The sequence below is a fragment of the Canis lupus genome, chromosome 9, assembly GCF_003254725.2.
Source record: "Canis lupus dingo isolate Sandy chromosome 9, ASM325472v2, whole genome shotgun sequence".
NCBI lineage: Eukaryota > Metazoa > Chordata > Mammalia > Carnivora > Canidae > Canis > Canis lupus.
Window position 1 is genome coordinate 21711425 of NC_064251.1, and position 14941 is coordinate 21726365.

The 14941-nt window shown below is 42.1% G+C and overlaps 1 protein-coding gene across 6 annotated transcripts in view; it reads left to right on the forward strand.

Moving 5' to 3' along the window:
* Positions 1-14941, forward strand: part of STAT3 (signal transducer and activator of transcription 3) — a 75728-nt gene that overhangs the window by 47379 nt on the left and 13408 nt on the right. For all 6 annotated transcript variants that reach the window (XM_025439585.3, XM_025439586.3, XM_025439580.3 and 3 more), the window contains exons 5-12: positions 5310-5405; positions 5607-5688; positions 5922-6016; positions 6188-6339; positions 9839-9997; positions 10127-10219; positions 11272-11331; positions 14899-14928. In XM_025439585.3, coding sequence (XP_025295370.1) covers positions 5310-5405; positions 5607-5688; positions 5922-6016; positions 6188-6339; positions 9839-9997; positions 10127-10219; positions 11272-11331; positions 14899-14928 — 767 coding nt within the window. The remainder of the gene's footprint in view (positions 1-5309; positions 5406-5606; positions 5689-5921; positions 6017-6187; positions 6340-9838; positions 9998-10126; positions 10220-11271; positions 11332-14898; positions 14929-14941) is intronic.

Here is a 14941-nt window from a genome sequence, read left to right on the forward strand (position 1 = left end):
AGGACCTTCTTAATACAATAAAGAATATTGTCAGAAACCAAATGGAACAGAATGCACAATGGTGAAACACTAAATACTAAAGTATTTTCATTAAAAACAGATACAAGGGGCGCCTGGGTGGTTCATTCGGTTAAGTGTGCAACTCTTGGTTTCTGCTAGGATCATGATCTCATGGGTCGAGAGATTGAGCCCAGTATTGGGCTCCCCACTCCATGGGAAGTCTGCTCGAGAATTCTCTCCCTCTGCCCCTCTTACCCCACTCTCTGTCTCTCTCTCTCTCTCTCAAATAAATTTTTTTTAAGGTTTTATTTATTTATTCATGACAGAGAGAGAGAGAGAGAGGCAGACACAGGCAGAGGGAGAAGCAGGCTCCATGCAGGGAACCCAATGCGGGCCTTGATCCCGAGTCTCCAGGATCATGCCCCCGGGCTGAAGGCAGGCACTAAACCGCTGAGCCACCGGGGCTGCCCTCAAATAAATAAATCTTAAAAAAAAAAACAAAAAAAAAAAACAGTTACAAAATTGAGGATGCCTCCTACAATTGATATTTTTATGAAGGATGCAACTAATACAGTAAAACAGAAAAAGGAATTGGGTTTAAATATTGGAAAGCTAGAGACAAAATTGTCATTATAGATAGGTCTTCCTATAAGATCCAAGAGAAATAAAAAAAATAAAAAAACTATTGACACTAAGAAGAGTTCAGAAAGATGATTGCATTCAAGATAAATAGTTTAAGAATCTTATGTAGTTCTCTTATATAATAGCAACAGTAACCTGTTAGAAAATGTCAGGGAAGAAAAGATCTGATTCATAATAGTAAAAACACTTGTATGCAATATGCATATATTATTGGTATGTATGATAAAATGTCTGGAATGTTTTATACCTGATTCATCACAGTGGTTGGTTATAGGAGACTTTTTTTACTTTCTCTAAGTGGGTTTTATTTTCTTTACTATAATCAGAGACTTTTTTTCTTCCCCACCCCACTTTAAAAAATGTTTTTGATAAAATACACATAACATAAAATTTACCATCTGAGCCTTTTTTTAAAGCTTTTCTTTATTTGAGAGAGAGAGGGAGAGAGAACATGAGTGGGGGAGGGGAAGAGGGAGAGGGAGAAGTGAACAGGAACTTGATGCAGGGCTGGATTCCAGGACCCTGAGATCGTGACTGGAGCTGCAGGCAGATGCTTATCTACCTGAACCACCTAGTCACCCTTATCTGAACCGTTTTTAAGTGTACAGGACAGTAGTGTTAAGTTCACTTACGTTGTTCTACAATTCCTCTCCAGGACTCTTTTCATCTGACAAACCTAAAATCTATACCCATTAACAGTTCTTTGTTCCCCTCTCACTGCAACCTCTGGCCACCACCACTCTACTTTCTATCTCTGTGAATTTGGGACCTCATAGAAGTAGACTCATACACAGTTTGTATTTTTGTGCCTGGCTTCCTTCACTTACCATAATTCCTTACAGTTCATCCTTGTTGTAAATGAGTTGGAATTTCCTTCCTTTCAAAGGCTGAATAATACTCCACAGTATATAGACCACATTTTGTTTATCCATTCATCTGTTGAGGGACACATGGGTGGTGTCCACCTTTTGTAAATAATGCTGCTGTGAACATAAGAGTACTTTTTTTTTTCTCTGACATGACAAAGATGTAGCCAGAACATAGAAGAAAGGACGTGTAAGCCTAACTGAGGGAGTCAGGGCAGGTATCACAGAGAAAGAGAGATTGTGTTTGAGCCAAGACTTAAGGCTGATTACATGTATACCCAGCTGATGAGGAGAGAGCACTCCAGGCAGAGAGAAGATCATGGTCAGACATGGAGACATTAACACATTTATTCTTGGGAGGGTTGTGGAAAAATTCAGCATCTGGTTGGATAAGGAAAGGTCAAGGGCCATATTGTGAACACCTTTAGGTAGTCATGCCCATCGACTGGGCTTTGGAAAAGCGGTTTACCACAAGGGTTTGGGGGCCAGACTGCCTAGGTTTGAGCCTCATAGCTTTGCCACTTGCTGTGTAAACCTCAGGCAGTGGGAATGTTCCTCCATTGGGAATGATTATAGTACCTACTTCCTAGAACTAAATTAATTCATGCCTGTAAAATGGTTAGAACAGTACCTGACACATACATGTGAAGTAAACAGCAACTGCCCTTAGCTGCTGCTGTCACAGTCACTATCACCCGCATCATCAATGTCACCAAGACTGTAAGAAATGAAAACCCGCTGAAGAACTTTAAGTAGAGTGTTGATGTGCTCAGATATGGGCAAGGGGGGAACAGATAACACTACTGTTGGAGGCACTGGAAACCAGGAGGTTTCAAAGAGTGCTCACCCATGCATGGGTTTTGGAGTTTTCTGTCATGGAGAACCTTTATATTTTCATCCTGTCCCATAAGATAAAAATATTCGATTTGAGCCAATGTGGGTACAGGCTCTAACTTTGTCATAAGAGGCAGGGGAGAGTAGATGCCCTACGGATGTTCCCAATCTTATAGATACAGTGTTGGCAAACAGTACCGATGGCCCAAATCCAGCCTGTTATGCCTGTTTTTGTAAATGAAGTTTTGGGGAACACAGCCACACCCGTTTAGCGATACGTTGTCTGTGGTTGCTTTTATGCTGCGATGACAGGGCTGAGTATTTACAGCAGAGACCGTATGACCCACAAAGCCAAAAATATTTACCATCTGACCTCTGCAGGAAAAATTTTCGGCCCTTGATCTAGAACTATGAATTGAATATTTGCGGCCTCAGCCTAGGCCTTGCTGTTATTTTCTCTGTTTACATCATCTGGCATATTCTTAAGTATCTTATGAGTAGAGCACCAGAGAGGAAGATGAATAGATGTGATCCCTACTAACCAGGGCTCTCGGTCTAGTTGGGATGATAGATATACAAACAGTCAAAGTGAGAGAAACATAGAGGAAGATATGAGTAATTTTGCCTACAGAAGTTGAGTAAGGTTTTACAGGAGAGCAAATAGTTGCATTGGGTTTGATTGAAGGTGAATGAGTTTAGGGGTGCTTGGGCAGAAGCACATGCCAAGCTGAGCGGACAGCTCGTGAGGAGGTAGAGTGTGAAAAACATGCTGTGTGTGTGGGAAGACTGAGTAGTTTGGAATAACTGCAACACAGGGAGGGAAGGCTTCACTTGTCATCAGATTGTGTGAAGCATCTGTCTGTGCTGGGTTGAGATGGATATACCAAGCAGCGGGGAGCCAATAGTATTTTATAAGGGTACTAGAGGCAGGCTTCCGTGGGTAGTCTTTAACCACCTCTGTTCCCCTTTATGTACAGTGCCAATTTAGAAATAGACCTGGCAGTCAAAAACAGACCAAAGTCTGAGCTGTATTGTTGTTGGCAAAACAAAACTGGAAAACATGATTTGGGCTGGCAACTCTTGGGGATCTCTGATGCCTGCCCCTGTATTAGATCTTGGTGTGCAGAGATTGGGTTTGCAAAGCATCACATCCCCAGCCATCCATATTGGAGCTTCAAAGACCAGAGACTAATACTTACTGAACACAGAGCGCTAGGTCTCTAGAACTGCTTCTAGAAACCAGGCGCTCACTTCTGCCCCAAGTGTACCCTAGGAAGGCAGAGGTGGAGGAGAAGTACCAGCTAAAGTGCTGGGTTCTTCGAAGATCTATGAGTGCAGAGTCTTTCTCCTAATCTCCCCAATCAGATGAGTCACTCCCCCTCTGAAGAGAATAAATAGGAGAGGAGGTTGCCTTCTCTAAACTTCTCAGGGAAGTTTGTGTTCTGTGGACTTGGTTGGGAACAATTGGAAAGGGGGAGAATGGGTCCCTGTAGAACTGGCATGTTTGGATCTATTTTGGTGACTCCTGGTATCAGTGTAGAAACCAGATTGGAAATGAGGATTAGAGGCAAAAAGGTCAATAGTTGGGGCTGAAGCTGAGCTGGGGCACTAGAGATCTGTTTGTGTGATTACAGAGCACAGAGCCAGGAGGATTTGGTGATTCAGTGTGAAGTCTGTCTCTAAAAAAAGAAAAAAAAAAAAAAAAAAAAAGTCTGTCTCTGAGACAGAATTTCTAGTTTGGAAAACCGGGCCTATGATGTCTTTCCTGGACTCTCAATTCTGTTCCAGTGATTGATACCTCAGTCCTATACCAACATACACTGTCTTGATTACTATAGCTTTTTTTTTTTTTAAGATTTATTTATTTGAGAGAGCATGCACTCAAGCAGGTGGCGGGGCAGAGGGTGAGAGAGAGAATCTCCAGCAGACTCCCCACTGAGCACAGAGCCTGATGTACCTTGATCCCACAACTCTGAAATAAGACTTGAGCCGAAATCAAGAGTTGGCCACCTAACTGACCGAGCCATCCAGGCTCCCCTATGTGGTCTTTTTTGGGGCTCAAGTATCTTATTACTCTTTATTTTTAAGTTTTTATTGATTTATTCATTTTAAGTAATCTTTGTACCCAGCATGGGGCTCGAACTTACAACCCTGAGGTGAAGGCCTGCATGCTCCTCCAACTAAGGCAGCCACGTGCCCAGATATCCTATTATTTTGACAAAGTTTATCATGTTCACATTTCATGTGCTATTTGACCTTTTCAAGGTACCAGCCTCGCCTTCTCCTCTGAGGTATTTTCTCTTAATCTGGCATTTCACCTCTGGGACAGTGGCTTTTTTATTATGCCACAGAAATGTGTTGGACACCACCTACACTAAATAGGCATCCGAGATCTGCAGTCATAATTATTCTGAAAATTTAAAAAGATTTTATTTATTCGGGAGAGAAAGAGAGAGAGAGCGAGTGAGCATGAGTAGGAGGAGTGGCAAAGGCAGCAGGAGAGGGAGAAGCAGGCCTCCCGCTGAGCCGGAAGTCCGATGTGGGGCTTGATCCCAGGATCCCAGGATCATGATCTGAGCCAAATGCAGGCACTTAAACAACTGAACCACCCAGATGTCCCTATTTTTCTGAATGTTTTTTAACATACTTAGCCTAGAATGAAGTTTTTGAAGGTAGGGACCATGTCTTAGTTCAACATGTGGTCTCCTAGTGCAACACAGAGTGGCTTTCTAGAATGACTTAAGGTGAAAAAGGCAAGAGCAGAGGCAAGGTGTCGGGAGAGCCTCTGTGGCATCACCCTGACGTTGCCTGGCACACTACCTCTGTTTCCCTTTACCTCCCAGTGGCAGCCACACCACAGCCAAAGAGGAAGGGCAGTGGGTGGGATGGCGACTGGACAGAGGGAGAGAGTATTTTTCTCCCTTTATTTCCCACATTCTCATGTGTGCTGATTCCCTTCTCTGGCAGCAAGGGGGCCAGGCCAGCCACCCCACAGCCGCCGTGGTGACGGAGAAGCAACAGATGCTGGAGCAGCATCTTCAAGATGTTCGGAAGCGAGTACAGGTGAAGCAAGTCGTGGGCAGGAAGCCTTTCCTTGGGGACATTGCCTGTGGGTCCTGCGTGTGTCTTTTTTGAGGTTTTGGCTCCATTTTAATTCTCAGAAACTTTCTTTTCCCTCTTCCCAGGAAAATCTTTTTCACTTCTGCTTTTTTGCTGTTTTGTTTTCTTTTGCTTTGGTTTGTTTTGTGTCTTTGTTTGAAACAGGATCTAGAACAGAAAATGAAAGTGGTCGAGAATCTCCAGGATGACTTTGATTTCAACTACAAAACCCTCAAGAGTCAAGGAGGCAAGTGAATAATATTGGAGACATTAAAATCCACTGTAGAAACTGAGCCTGTTCCCTGAGTTTCAGGACTTACTGGATCTGGCATCTGTTTAGACATGGTGCTGGGGGTGGAGGTGACACATGGGGGCATGGGGGTTGGGTGGGGTGGGGGGTGGCTACTGGCGCTTCAGGGAGCACCATGGTTAAGGATACAAGTATTCCATCAGGCCAAGGAGGTTTTCCTTCGTCCACAGACATGCAGGATCTGAATGGAAACAACCAGTCGGTGACCAGACAGAAGATGCAGCAGCTGGAGCAGATGCTCACTGCACTGGACCAGATGCGGCGGGTAAGAGCACTGTTACCGTCCCTCCCCCTTTGTGCCGCCCCCCCAAGCTGTATGGCATCTTGTGGCAGAACTTGCCTGGTTTCTAATAAATTCCTTCTCTGGAATTGACTAGAGTGTGGTTAGGGATGGTCTGAGAAAATGTTTTCTGACTTTATTTGGGTTTCCAACCAGAGCATCGTGAGTGAGTTAGCGGGGCTGTTGTCAACTATGGAGTACGTGCAGAAAACTCTCACGGATGAAGAGCTGGCTGATTGGAAGAGGCGGCAACAGATTGCGTGCATTGGAGGCCCCCCCAACATCTGCCTAGATCGCCTAGAAAACTGGTAAAAGATGACAGAGAAGTGCCTCCTTTCTTTCTAGAAAGCTGTGCTATAAAAACATGGTCATAACTGCAGGCTCAGGAGTTGGGTGCCATCTCACAGGTGCAGCTTTCATGTCCTCAAATTAAGTCTGAGAGTTAAAATCTGAAGAGTTTTACTTTATTTGGGCCAAATTTATTTTTTACTTTTATTTTTATTTTTTAAAGATTTTTATTTTATTTATTTGACACAGAGAGAGAGCCAGAGAGTACAAGTACGGGGAACAGCAGAGGGAGAAGGAGAAGCAGATTCCCTGTAGAGCAGGGAGCCTGATGCAGGGCTCGATCTCAGGACTCTGGGATCATGGCCTGAGCCCAAGGCAGCCACTTAACTTACTGAGCCACCCAGCCACCCCATTTGGGCCATTTTAAAATAAAAATTTGCTTATATTGCTATATCTTAACTATGTTTTTATTTAATAATTTCTTTATTAGAGAGAGTGAGAGAGTATGTGGAGGGAGGGGCAGAGGAGGAGAAGGAGGAAGGGAGAGAATCTGAAGGAGATCCCGCACTGAGTGCAGAGCCCCTTGCCAGTGAGATCATGATCTGAGCCAAAACCAAGAGTTGGTCATCCAACCAACTGAGCTACCCAGTTGCCCCTGTTTTATTTAATATTTTATTTTATTTTTATTTATTTATTTATTTTTATTTATGATAGTCACAGAGAGAGAGAGAGAGGCAGAGACATAGGCAGAGGGAGAAGCAGGCTCCATGCACCGGGAGCCCGACGTGGGATTTGATCCCGGGTCTCCAGGATCGCGCCCTGGGCCAAAGGCAGGCGCCAAACCGCTGCGCCACCCAGGGATCCCTTATTTAATATTTTAAATAAAACTTTTGGCTTAGGGATCCCTGGGTGGCTCAGTGGTTTGGCACCTGCCTTTGACCCAGGGCACGATCCTGGAGTCCCGGGATCGAGTCCCACGTCGGGCTCCCGGCATGGAGCCTGCTTCTCCCTCTGGCTGTGTCTCTGCCTCTCTCTCTCTCTGTCTATCATGAATAAATTAAAAAAACAAACAAGCAAACAAAAAAAAAACACTTTTGGCTTAACTATGTAGCACAGACCAAAGTTTGAATTTTAGTTACTCTAATAATCTAAAATGACACATACTGTTTATAAGGGAAACCACTTCATACACAGGAAATTATTAAAGAGAAGAAGAGCCTTTTATTTTTTTTTTATTTTATTTTTTAAAATTTTTATTTATTTATGATAGTCACACAGAGAGAGAGAGAGGCAGAGACACAGGCAGAGGGAGAAGCAGGCTCCATGCACCGGGAGCCCGACGTGGGATTCGATCCCGGGTCTCCAGGATCGCGCCCTGGGCCAAAGGCAGGCGCCAAACCGCTGCGCCACCCAGGGATCCCAAGAAGAGCCTTTTAAAAACCGATCATTGGGGATCCCTGGGTGGCTCAGCAGTTTAGTGCCTGCCTTTGGCCCAGGGTGTGATCCCGGATTCCCGGGTTTGACTCCCACATCGGGCTCCTTGCATGGAGCCTGCTTCTCCTTCTGCCTGTGTCTCTGCCTCTTTCTGTGTGTGTCTGTCATGAATAAATAAATAAAATCTTCTAAAAATAAAAAGTAAATAAAAAAAATAAAAACCAATCATTCAGGGATAACTGGGTGGCAGTTAAAGATCTGCCTTTAGCTCAGGTCATGATTCTAGGATCCTGGGATCGGGTTCTGCTTTTCCCTCTCCCTCTGCCATTCCCCCTGCTTGTGTTCTCTTTCTCTCTCTATCAAATAAATAAATGAAAACTTTAAAAAAATAAAAAATAAATAAAAACCAATTGTTCAGAGATACCTACAGCTAAAATTTCAACGGCCATCCCTCTAGCCATCTGTTATTGAACATATATCCATAAAGATAGTCCTCTCTAGGGGCAACTGAGTGACTTTGTTGGTTAAGCATCCAACTCTTGATTTTGTTTCAGGTCCTGATCCTCAGGGTCGTAAGACTGAGCCCCATGTTGGGCTGTGCCTTCAGTATAGAGTCTGCTTGTCCCTCTTTCTCTGGCCCCCACCCCTACCCCCAACGCACATTCTCTCTCTCTCAAATTAATAAGTTAAATCTTTAAAAAAAGAAAAAAAAAGATGGTCATCTCTACATTGTCACATCAGTGGAATCATTCTTTTTTTTTTTTTTAGTGGAATCATTCTTTATCTGCTCTTTTGCTTTCATTTATGCAGCAGATCTTTAGTGAGCTGAGCATCCAGATGTGCAAGGCCCAGCAATGTGCATGATGCATGGGCTTGAACTATGAGAAATTTGACATAAAGGGGCACCTAGAGACTTAAAGCATGACATTGGAAATTTAGGACAGCCCTACATGAGAAAGCCTGTTTGTTCATATCCTCACTAACCCTGAATTTTGTTAATTCACTTAAAGCAGTGTTAAGTGTTTTCTGGTCAGGGACCCAGAAAGCTTAAGTTCTGGCAATGGGAGAATGTAAGTGGCAAAAGAGAGTTGGGGAACCCAGAAATCTCAGCAGCTGTCCTGTTCCTCCTCATGCTCCACACACCCCCACATCTCTGCCTTCTCTCTTCAAGGTCTTTTAGTGTTTATTAATCATGCGCTTCAACCTCTTCTGTCATGCAAGGGGACACGAAGACCTGTGCTGCAAAGGGACGTGGCCAGGGTTACACAGATAGTAAGTGACAGAGCTAGCTCAAGCCCATCCTCTTGGGATGTCTAATTGCCTACACTTCCCACATTTTGGTACAAGGATGGGTTAGGATAAAGGCAGTACCACATTTCATATTTCATGTTCTCCATACCTGAGTTTGAATGCTTGTCACTTTCTTTCTTTTTTTTTTAAGATTTTATTTATTTTAAGAGAGAGGGGGAGAGAGAGAGAATATAATCGAGGGGGAAGGGCAGAGGGAGAGGGAGAAGCAGGCTCCCCGCTGAGCAGGAAGCTCCACCCTGGGCTCAATCCCAGGACTCTGAGATCATGACTTGAGCCAAAGACAGATGCTTAACCAACTGAGCCAGCCAGGTACCCTTTCTTGTCACTTTCTGATGATTATTCTATTCCTGCTTCTTAGGGATATAAGTTTTAACACTTCTTCCTCTATGCCAGCTCTTTTTGAAATGTTAAATTTTAAGAAGGAACTGTTAAAACACAAAATCCCTATTTCTTATTTTTATTTATTTATTTATTTACTTACTTACATAAGCGCTGCACCCAACATGGGGCTTGAACTTATAACCCCGAGATCAGACGGCACATGCTTTACCAACTGAGCCAGCCAGGTGCCCCCCATTTTTTATTTGATATTGCTGAATGATACACTCACAAGTGATAAATGTTACGTTATACCACAATAAAAAAAAAAATTCCCCCTTTCTTATCCGAAGGGACTACATGGTGGTGTTTATATCTGTGGGCTTCCCTTCCCCTTCTCCAGCTCACCGGTGTGCACTCACTTAGTAACTGGTAGCTTTCTCATTTTATTGGCAGGATAACCTCATTAGCAGAGTCACAACTTCAGACCCGCCAACAAATTAAGAAACTGGAGGAGTTACAACAAAAAGTGTCCTATAAAGGGGATCCCATCGTCCAGCACCGGCCAATGCTAGAGGAGAGGATTGTAGAGCTGTTTAGGAACTTAATGAAAAGGTAACTTCGAATTCCGGTTCCTTTCCCTCATCGCTCCCCACCCCACCACCTCCTTTGCTTTGAGGCGTAGAACGAAAACCAGTTCACTGCAGAGTGTATATGTGGACTGCTGTCCTCTTTGCCTTTCAGTGCCTTTGTGGTTGAGCGGCAGCCTTGCATGCCCATGCATCCTGACCGGCCGTTAGTCATCAAGACTGGCGTCCAGTTCACTACCAAAGTCAGGTGGGCCCCATATTTCCTCTTTTGGTAGATATTTTATTTTTTAAATAAATGTTATTTATTTATTTATTCATGAGAGACACACAGAGAGAGTCAGAAACATAGGCAGAGAGAGAAGCAGGATCCATGCAGGGAGCCTGATGTGGGACTTGATCCTGGGACTTCTGGGATCATGCCCTAGTCTGAAGGCAGACGCTCAACCACTGAGCCACCCAGGTGTCCCTGGTGGATATTTTATTGAGAGATGTTCTTAGGATGAGAGCCGAGTTGATGGCCAGAGTTTTCCTTTCTAGGCCTCACGGGTGGTAGTATAGTGGGTATGGAATTTGCTGGCATAATATCGTATCAATTTGCTTCTTAATTCTCCTGTCAAAAGCTAAGGAATGATTACCTCTTTTTGAGGTTACATGAATATATTCCTACAATTTCAGGCCTATAGTCTTGGGCCATTGTGTCTCCTTCATCCCTGCAACAGAGGCATACTAATGCTGGTTATGTTCTATCCTTGGTGCCTACTTTTCACTACGAATTTTAGGGGAAAGAGTAAGGCATCGAGATATAGAAGCTAAGAGGCCATAGAGCAGGTGGGTGGTGGGCCTGCAGGGTGGGGTGTGACTTTCACACCCAAGTCAGGACAGGTATATTGGGGTTTGGTCTTCTGCAGTGAAATTTCCCTCTTTAGAAACTGGGTGTTAGGTTTCAGGCTTAACAGAAAGCATACCAGCTGCAGAGCGCGTGTTCCTGTAATAATTCTCATGAAACGACTTTCATTATCCTTTTGTAAATCTCATACAACTTTGTCCAAGTTTGTGGTTTTTACGCTTTCTATCAGTAACAATGGGCCTGAAGGGGTGATACTCAGTGTAAGGTCAAAGATGTCACTAGTAGGAAGAGGAATCTGGGATTGTGTTTTATTCACCTTTTAGAAATGAAGGGTTATGAATTCTGTATTCCTTTGAGTAGGAGTTAGTGGTGGAGCCTATTGACTTGTTTTTAAAACTGATATATTTTTTTCTTTACTCAAAAACTTTCCCTCCCACTTTCTTTTGAAATAGATTGCTGGTCAAATTCCCGGAGTTAAATTATCAGCTTAAAATTAAAGTGTGCATTGACAAGTAAGTACTCTGTATGTTAGCTTTTTTTTTTTTTCTTTTTTCAAATGAGGGACAGAAATGAGAACTTGGATAATTATCATGTGAACTTAGAGGCTTTATCTCCATTTGGGGATCTTCATTTTTTGAATAGAAGTTTTCAAAAGTCTTGCAGTTCATTGTCATTTGCATGCCTGAACAAAAAACCACAAAGCTGGTGGTACAGATATGAGTTGTGATTGCTATTGTGACCCTGGGTCCTCCTTTTTCTTTAATTTTTTACCTGCAGACTTTTATTATAAAGATGTTGATCCTTCTTGAGAAGGTTAATGTGGCATAAGCAAAATACGTATAGAATTTCTTAACTCTTGACTTGCTCTTCAAGCTGTATCTTAGATGAGAAAAATAGCCAAACATTGTTTCTTTAAAGGATTTATTTATTTATTTATTTAAAATTATGGTAAAAATTTTAACATAAAATTTACCATTTTAATCATTTATAAGTGTATAGTGTTACATATATTCACATTGTTGTGCAACGGATCTCCAGAACTTCATCTTGCAACATGGAAACTTTCCAACCATTAAATAACAAATTCCTGTTTCCCTGTCCTCCCAGCCCCTAGCAACCACCATTCCACTTTCAAAAAAAATTTTTAATGAATAAAGATAAATAGGAATGGTGTAGGAAGATGCCTTGCCAGATACTAAAATGTATCACAAAGTTTCAGTTACTATATGAGTGTGTTACTAGGGCAGGAATAAATTGATTGATCATTAAAACAAAACCTTATGTCCAGAAATAGACTTCAAATTTATAGAAAGAATTAATATACGTTTAAAGTGATATCTCAAATCACTGAGTAAAGGATGGATTATTTAGGAATTAATTATGGGAAAACCTGATACTGAGGGGGAGGTGGAGGATTTGAATGATAAATTAATGTTTTATTTTTTGTTGTCCATCAGATGTATTTATATGTTTAATGATCTTAAAAGCATAGGTGAATGTGTAATATAATGATGGTAAAATCGCAAAATGGTGGGACCACTTTGGAAAAGACTTTGGCAGTTTCCTACGAAGTTAAACATGTACCTACCCTGTGAGCTTACTATTCTATTCCTAGGTATTAACCCAAGAGAAGTGAAAGCATATGTCCACACAAAGGGCTATACACAAATGTCCGTTAATAGGTGAATGAATTTTAAAAATGATAATTGAAAAAATAGGTGAATGAATAAACAGTTTGTGGCATATGTATAAACATACACTAACCATACCACTGGAGCTTCATGATTTGTGGTATATCTATAAATGGAATATCAGGGCAGCCCCAGTGGCACAGTGGTTTAGCGCCGCCTGCAGCCTGGGCCGTGATCCTGGAGACCCGGAATCGAGTCCCACGTCAGGCTCCCTGCATGGAGCCTGCTTCTCCCTCTGCCTATGTCTCTGCCTCTCTCTCTCTCTCTCTCTCTCTCTCTCTCTCTCTCTGTGTGTGTCTCTATGAATAAATAAATAAAATCTTAAAAATAAATAAATAAATAAATAAATAAATAAATAAATAAATAAAATATCATTTACCGATAAAGAGGAATGAGCTACTGACAATTGCAACACATAAGAAATCTCAAAATAATTACACTGAATGAAAGAAGCCAAACCAAGAAAAGTACATACTTTAGTTTCCATTTCTATAGAATTCTAGAAATGCAAATGAATCTATAGTGATTGAAAATAGATCAGTGGTTACCTGGGGACAGGTGGATGGAGTGTGGGATTTGGGAATGGATTACAAATGGACTTGGGGAAACTTTGGTGATGATGGATATGTTCAATATCTTGTTTAGGCTGATGATTTCACAGGTATTTATAACACGTATAGATATGTCAGACCTTATCCAAATACATTTTCAATAGTGCACTTTATTATTCATCATTTATGTATCAAAGCTATAATACAAAAAGTTTTTTTTCTAAAAAGGAAATCTAAGGGTGCCTGGGTGGCTCAGTCAGTTAAGCTTCTACCTTCAGCTTGGATCATGATCCCGGGGTCCTGGGAACAAGCTGCATGTGGGGCCCCTTGCTCAGCAGAGGGTCTGCTTTCCCTCTGCCTGCTTGTGTTCTCTCTCTCTCTCTCTCTCACTCTCTCTCTCTCTCTCTCTGTTAAATAAATGATTAAAATATTTTTTTAATAAAATAAAAAGGAGATCCAGGTGGAAAATGAGGGGAATTTCCTGGTAAAAGGACTCTTAAGTTTTAAAATGTGATATAGGGAAAGATACCTTCTAAATGGTTTAAAATTTGATCTATTTTATTTATTTATTTGAGAGAATGAGCACTCTTTTGAGAGTGACAGAGAGTACAAGCAGGGGGAGCAGCAGAGGGAGAGGGAGAAGCAAGCTCAATCCCAGCAGGGCTCAATCCCAGGACCCTGGAATCATGACCTGAGCCGAAGGCAGATACTTAACCAACTGAGCCACTCAGGCACCCCAGAATTTGATCAGTTTTAATCTGTAAGCCGACATGAAATGTTTTATTTAATAAATGTGTAGATATATTAGTACATATATAGCAATGGATAAGCACTTTTAAAACTACTAGAATAACAAAAAGAAGAAAGGAAAAAAAAGAAGAAAGGAAAAGACTGAAAAATGTGACTATATAAAAAAATATAGGGACACCTGAGTGGCTTAGCGTTTGCGCATCTACCTTTAGCTCAGAGTGTGATTCCGGAGACCCGGGATTGAGTCCCACATGGGGCTTCCTGCATGGAGCCTGTTTCTCCCTCTGCCCGTGTCTCTGCCTCTCTCTGTGTGTGTCTCTCATGAATAAATAAATAAAATCTTAAAAAAAAAAACAAACCCTATATATTCAAACACATAGAGCTGAAAGATGGTGGATGTAGTGGGAGGACTGTTTCCAGCTAACATGAAATGGGATGATCTGAGTTGTGGGTAATAGTAAACCTTTACAGAAAACCCAGTGTGGCTTCATTAATAAGGAAATTTGCAGCCCAGTGTAACTGGAAATGCAGAGTGAGGGCAAGTTCCTGACGGTGAGATTAGTGACTCACTTATGTCACCCAGGACCCAGAAACTTCCGTCTGCCTTCTCTGCCATCATAAGTATCACCAGCTTTGTAAGGTTTCCTTCTGAGTTGCAGTATGGTTGCTTGTAGTAGTTAAGAATCCATGCTTCCTTGCTCATGTTCAGTTGAAGCTATGGAAAGTAAATCCACCCTGGGTTGTAATTCCTTCCCAGTCTGCATGAGACAGGGTAGGTACATCCTCACCCCAGGAGCACTGCACTGTAGACATGCTGTGATCTGATGTGCTTAATGATCAGGATCCCCTGGAAGGATCCTGAACAGGATACTTGAGCAGAACCAAGGGTCTATTGCGAAGGAGGAGTTGACGCCGGGTAGGTATGTAGAGGGTTGTCGTATTTCATATATGAAATGTAGTTGAATTGTTTACAGAAATTCCTGGGAGAACAGTGATTTTTCCAGCAAAGTAAATTATAGTATTCAAAGTAGACTTTTTGAAAAAACACGGAGCCAGTTTTATTAACACCAGTTTATATTCTTAACAGAGACTCTGGGGATGTCGCAGCTCTCAGAGGGTAAGTTCAGCCC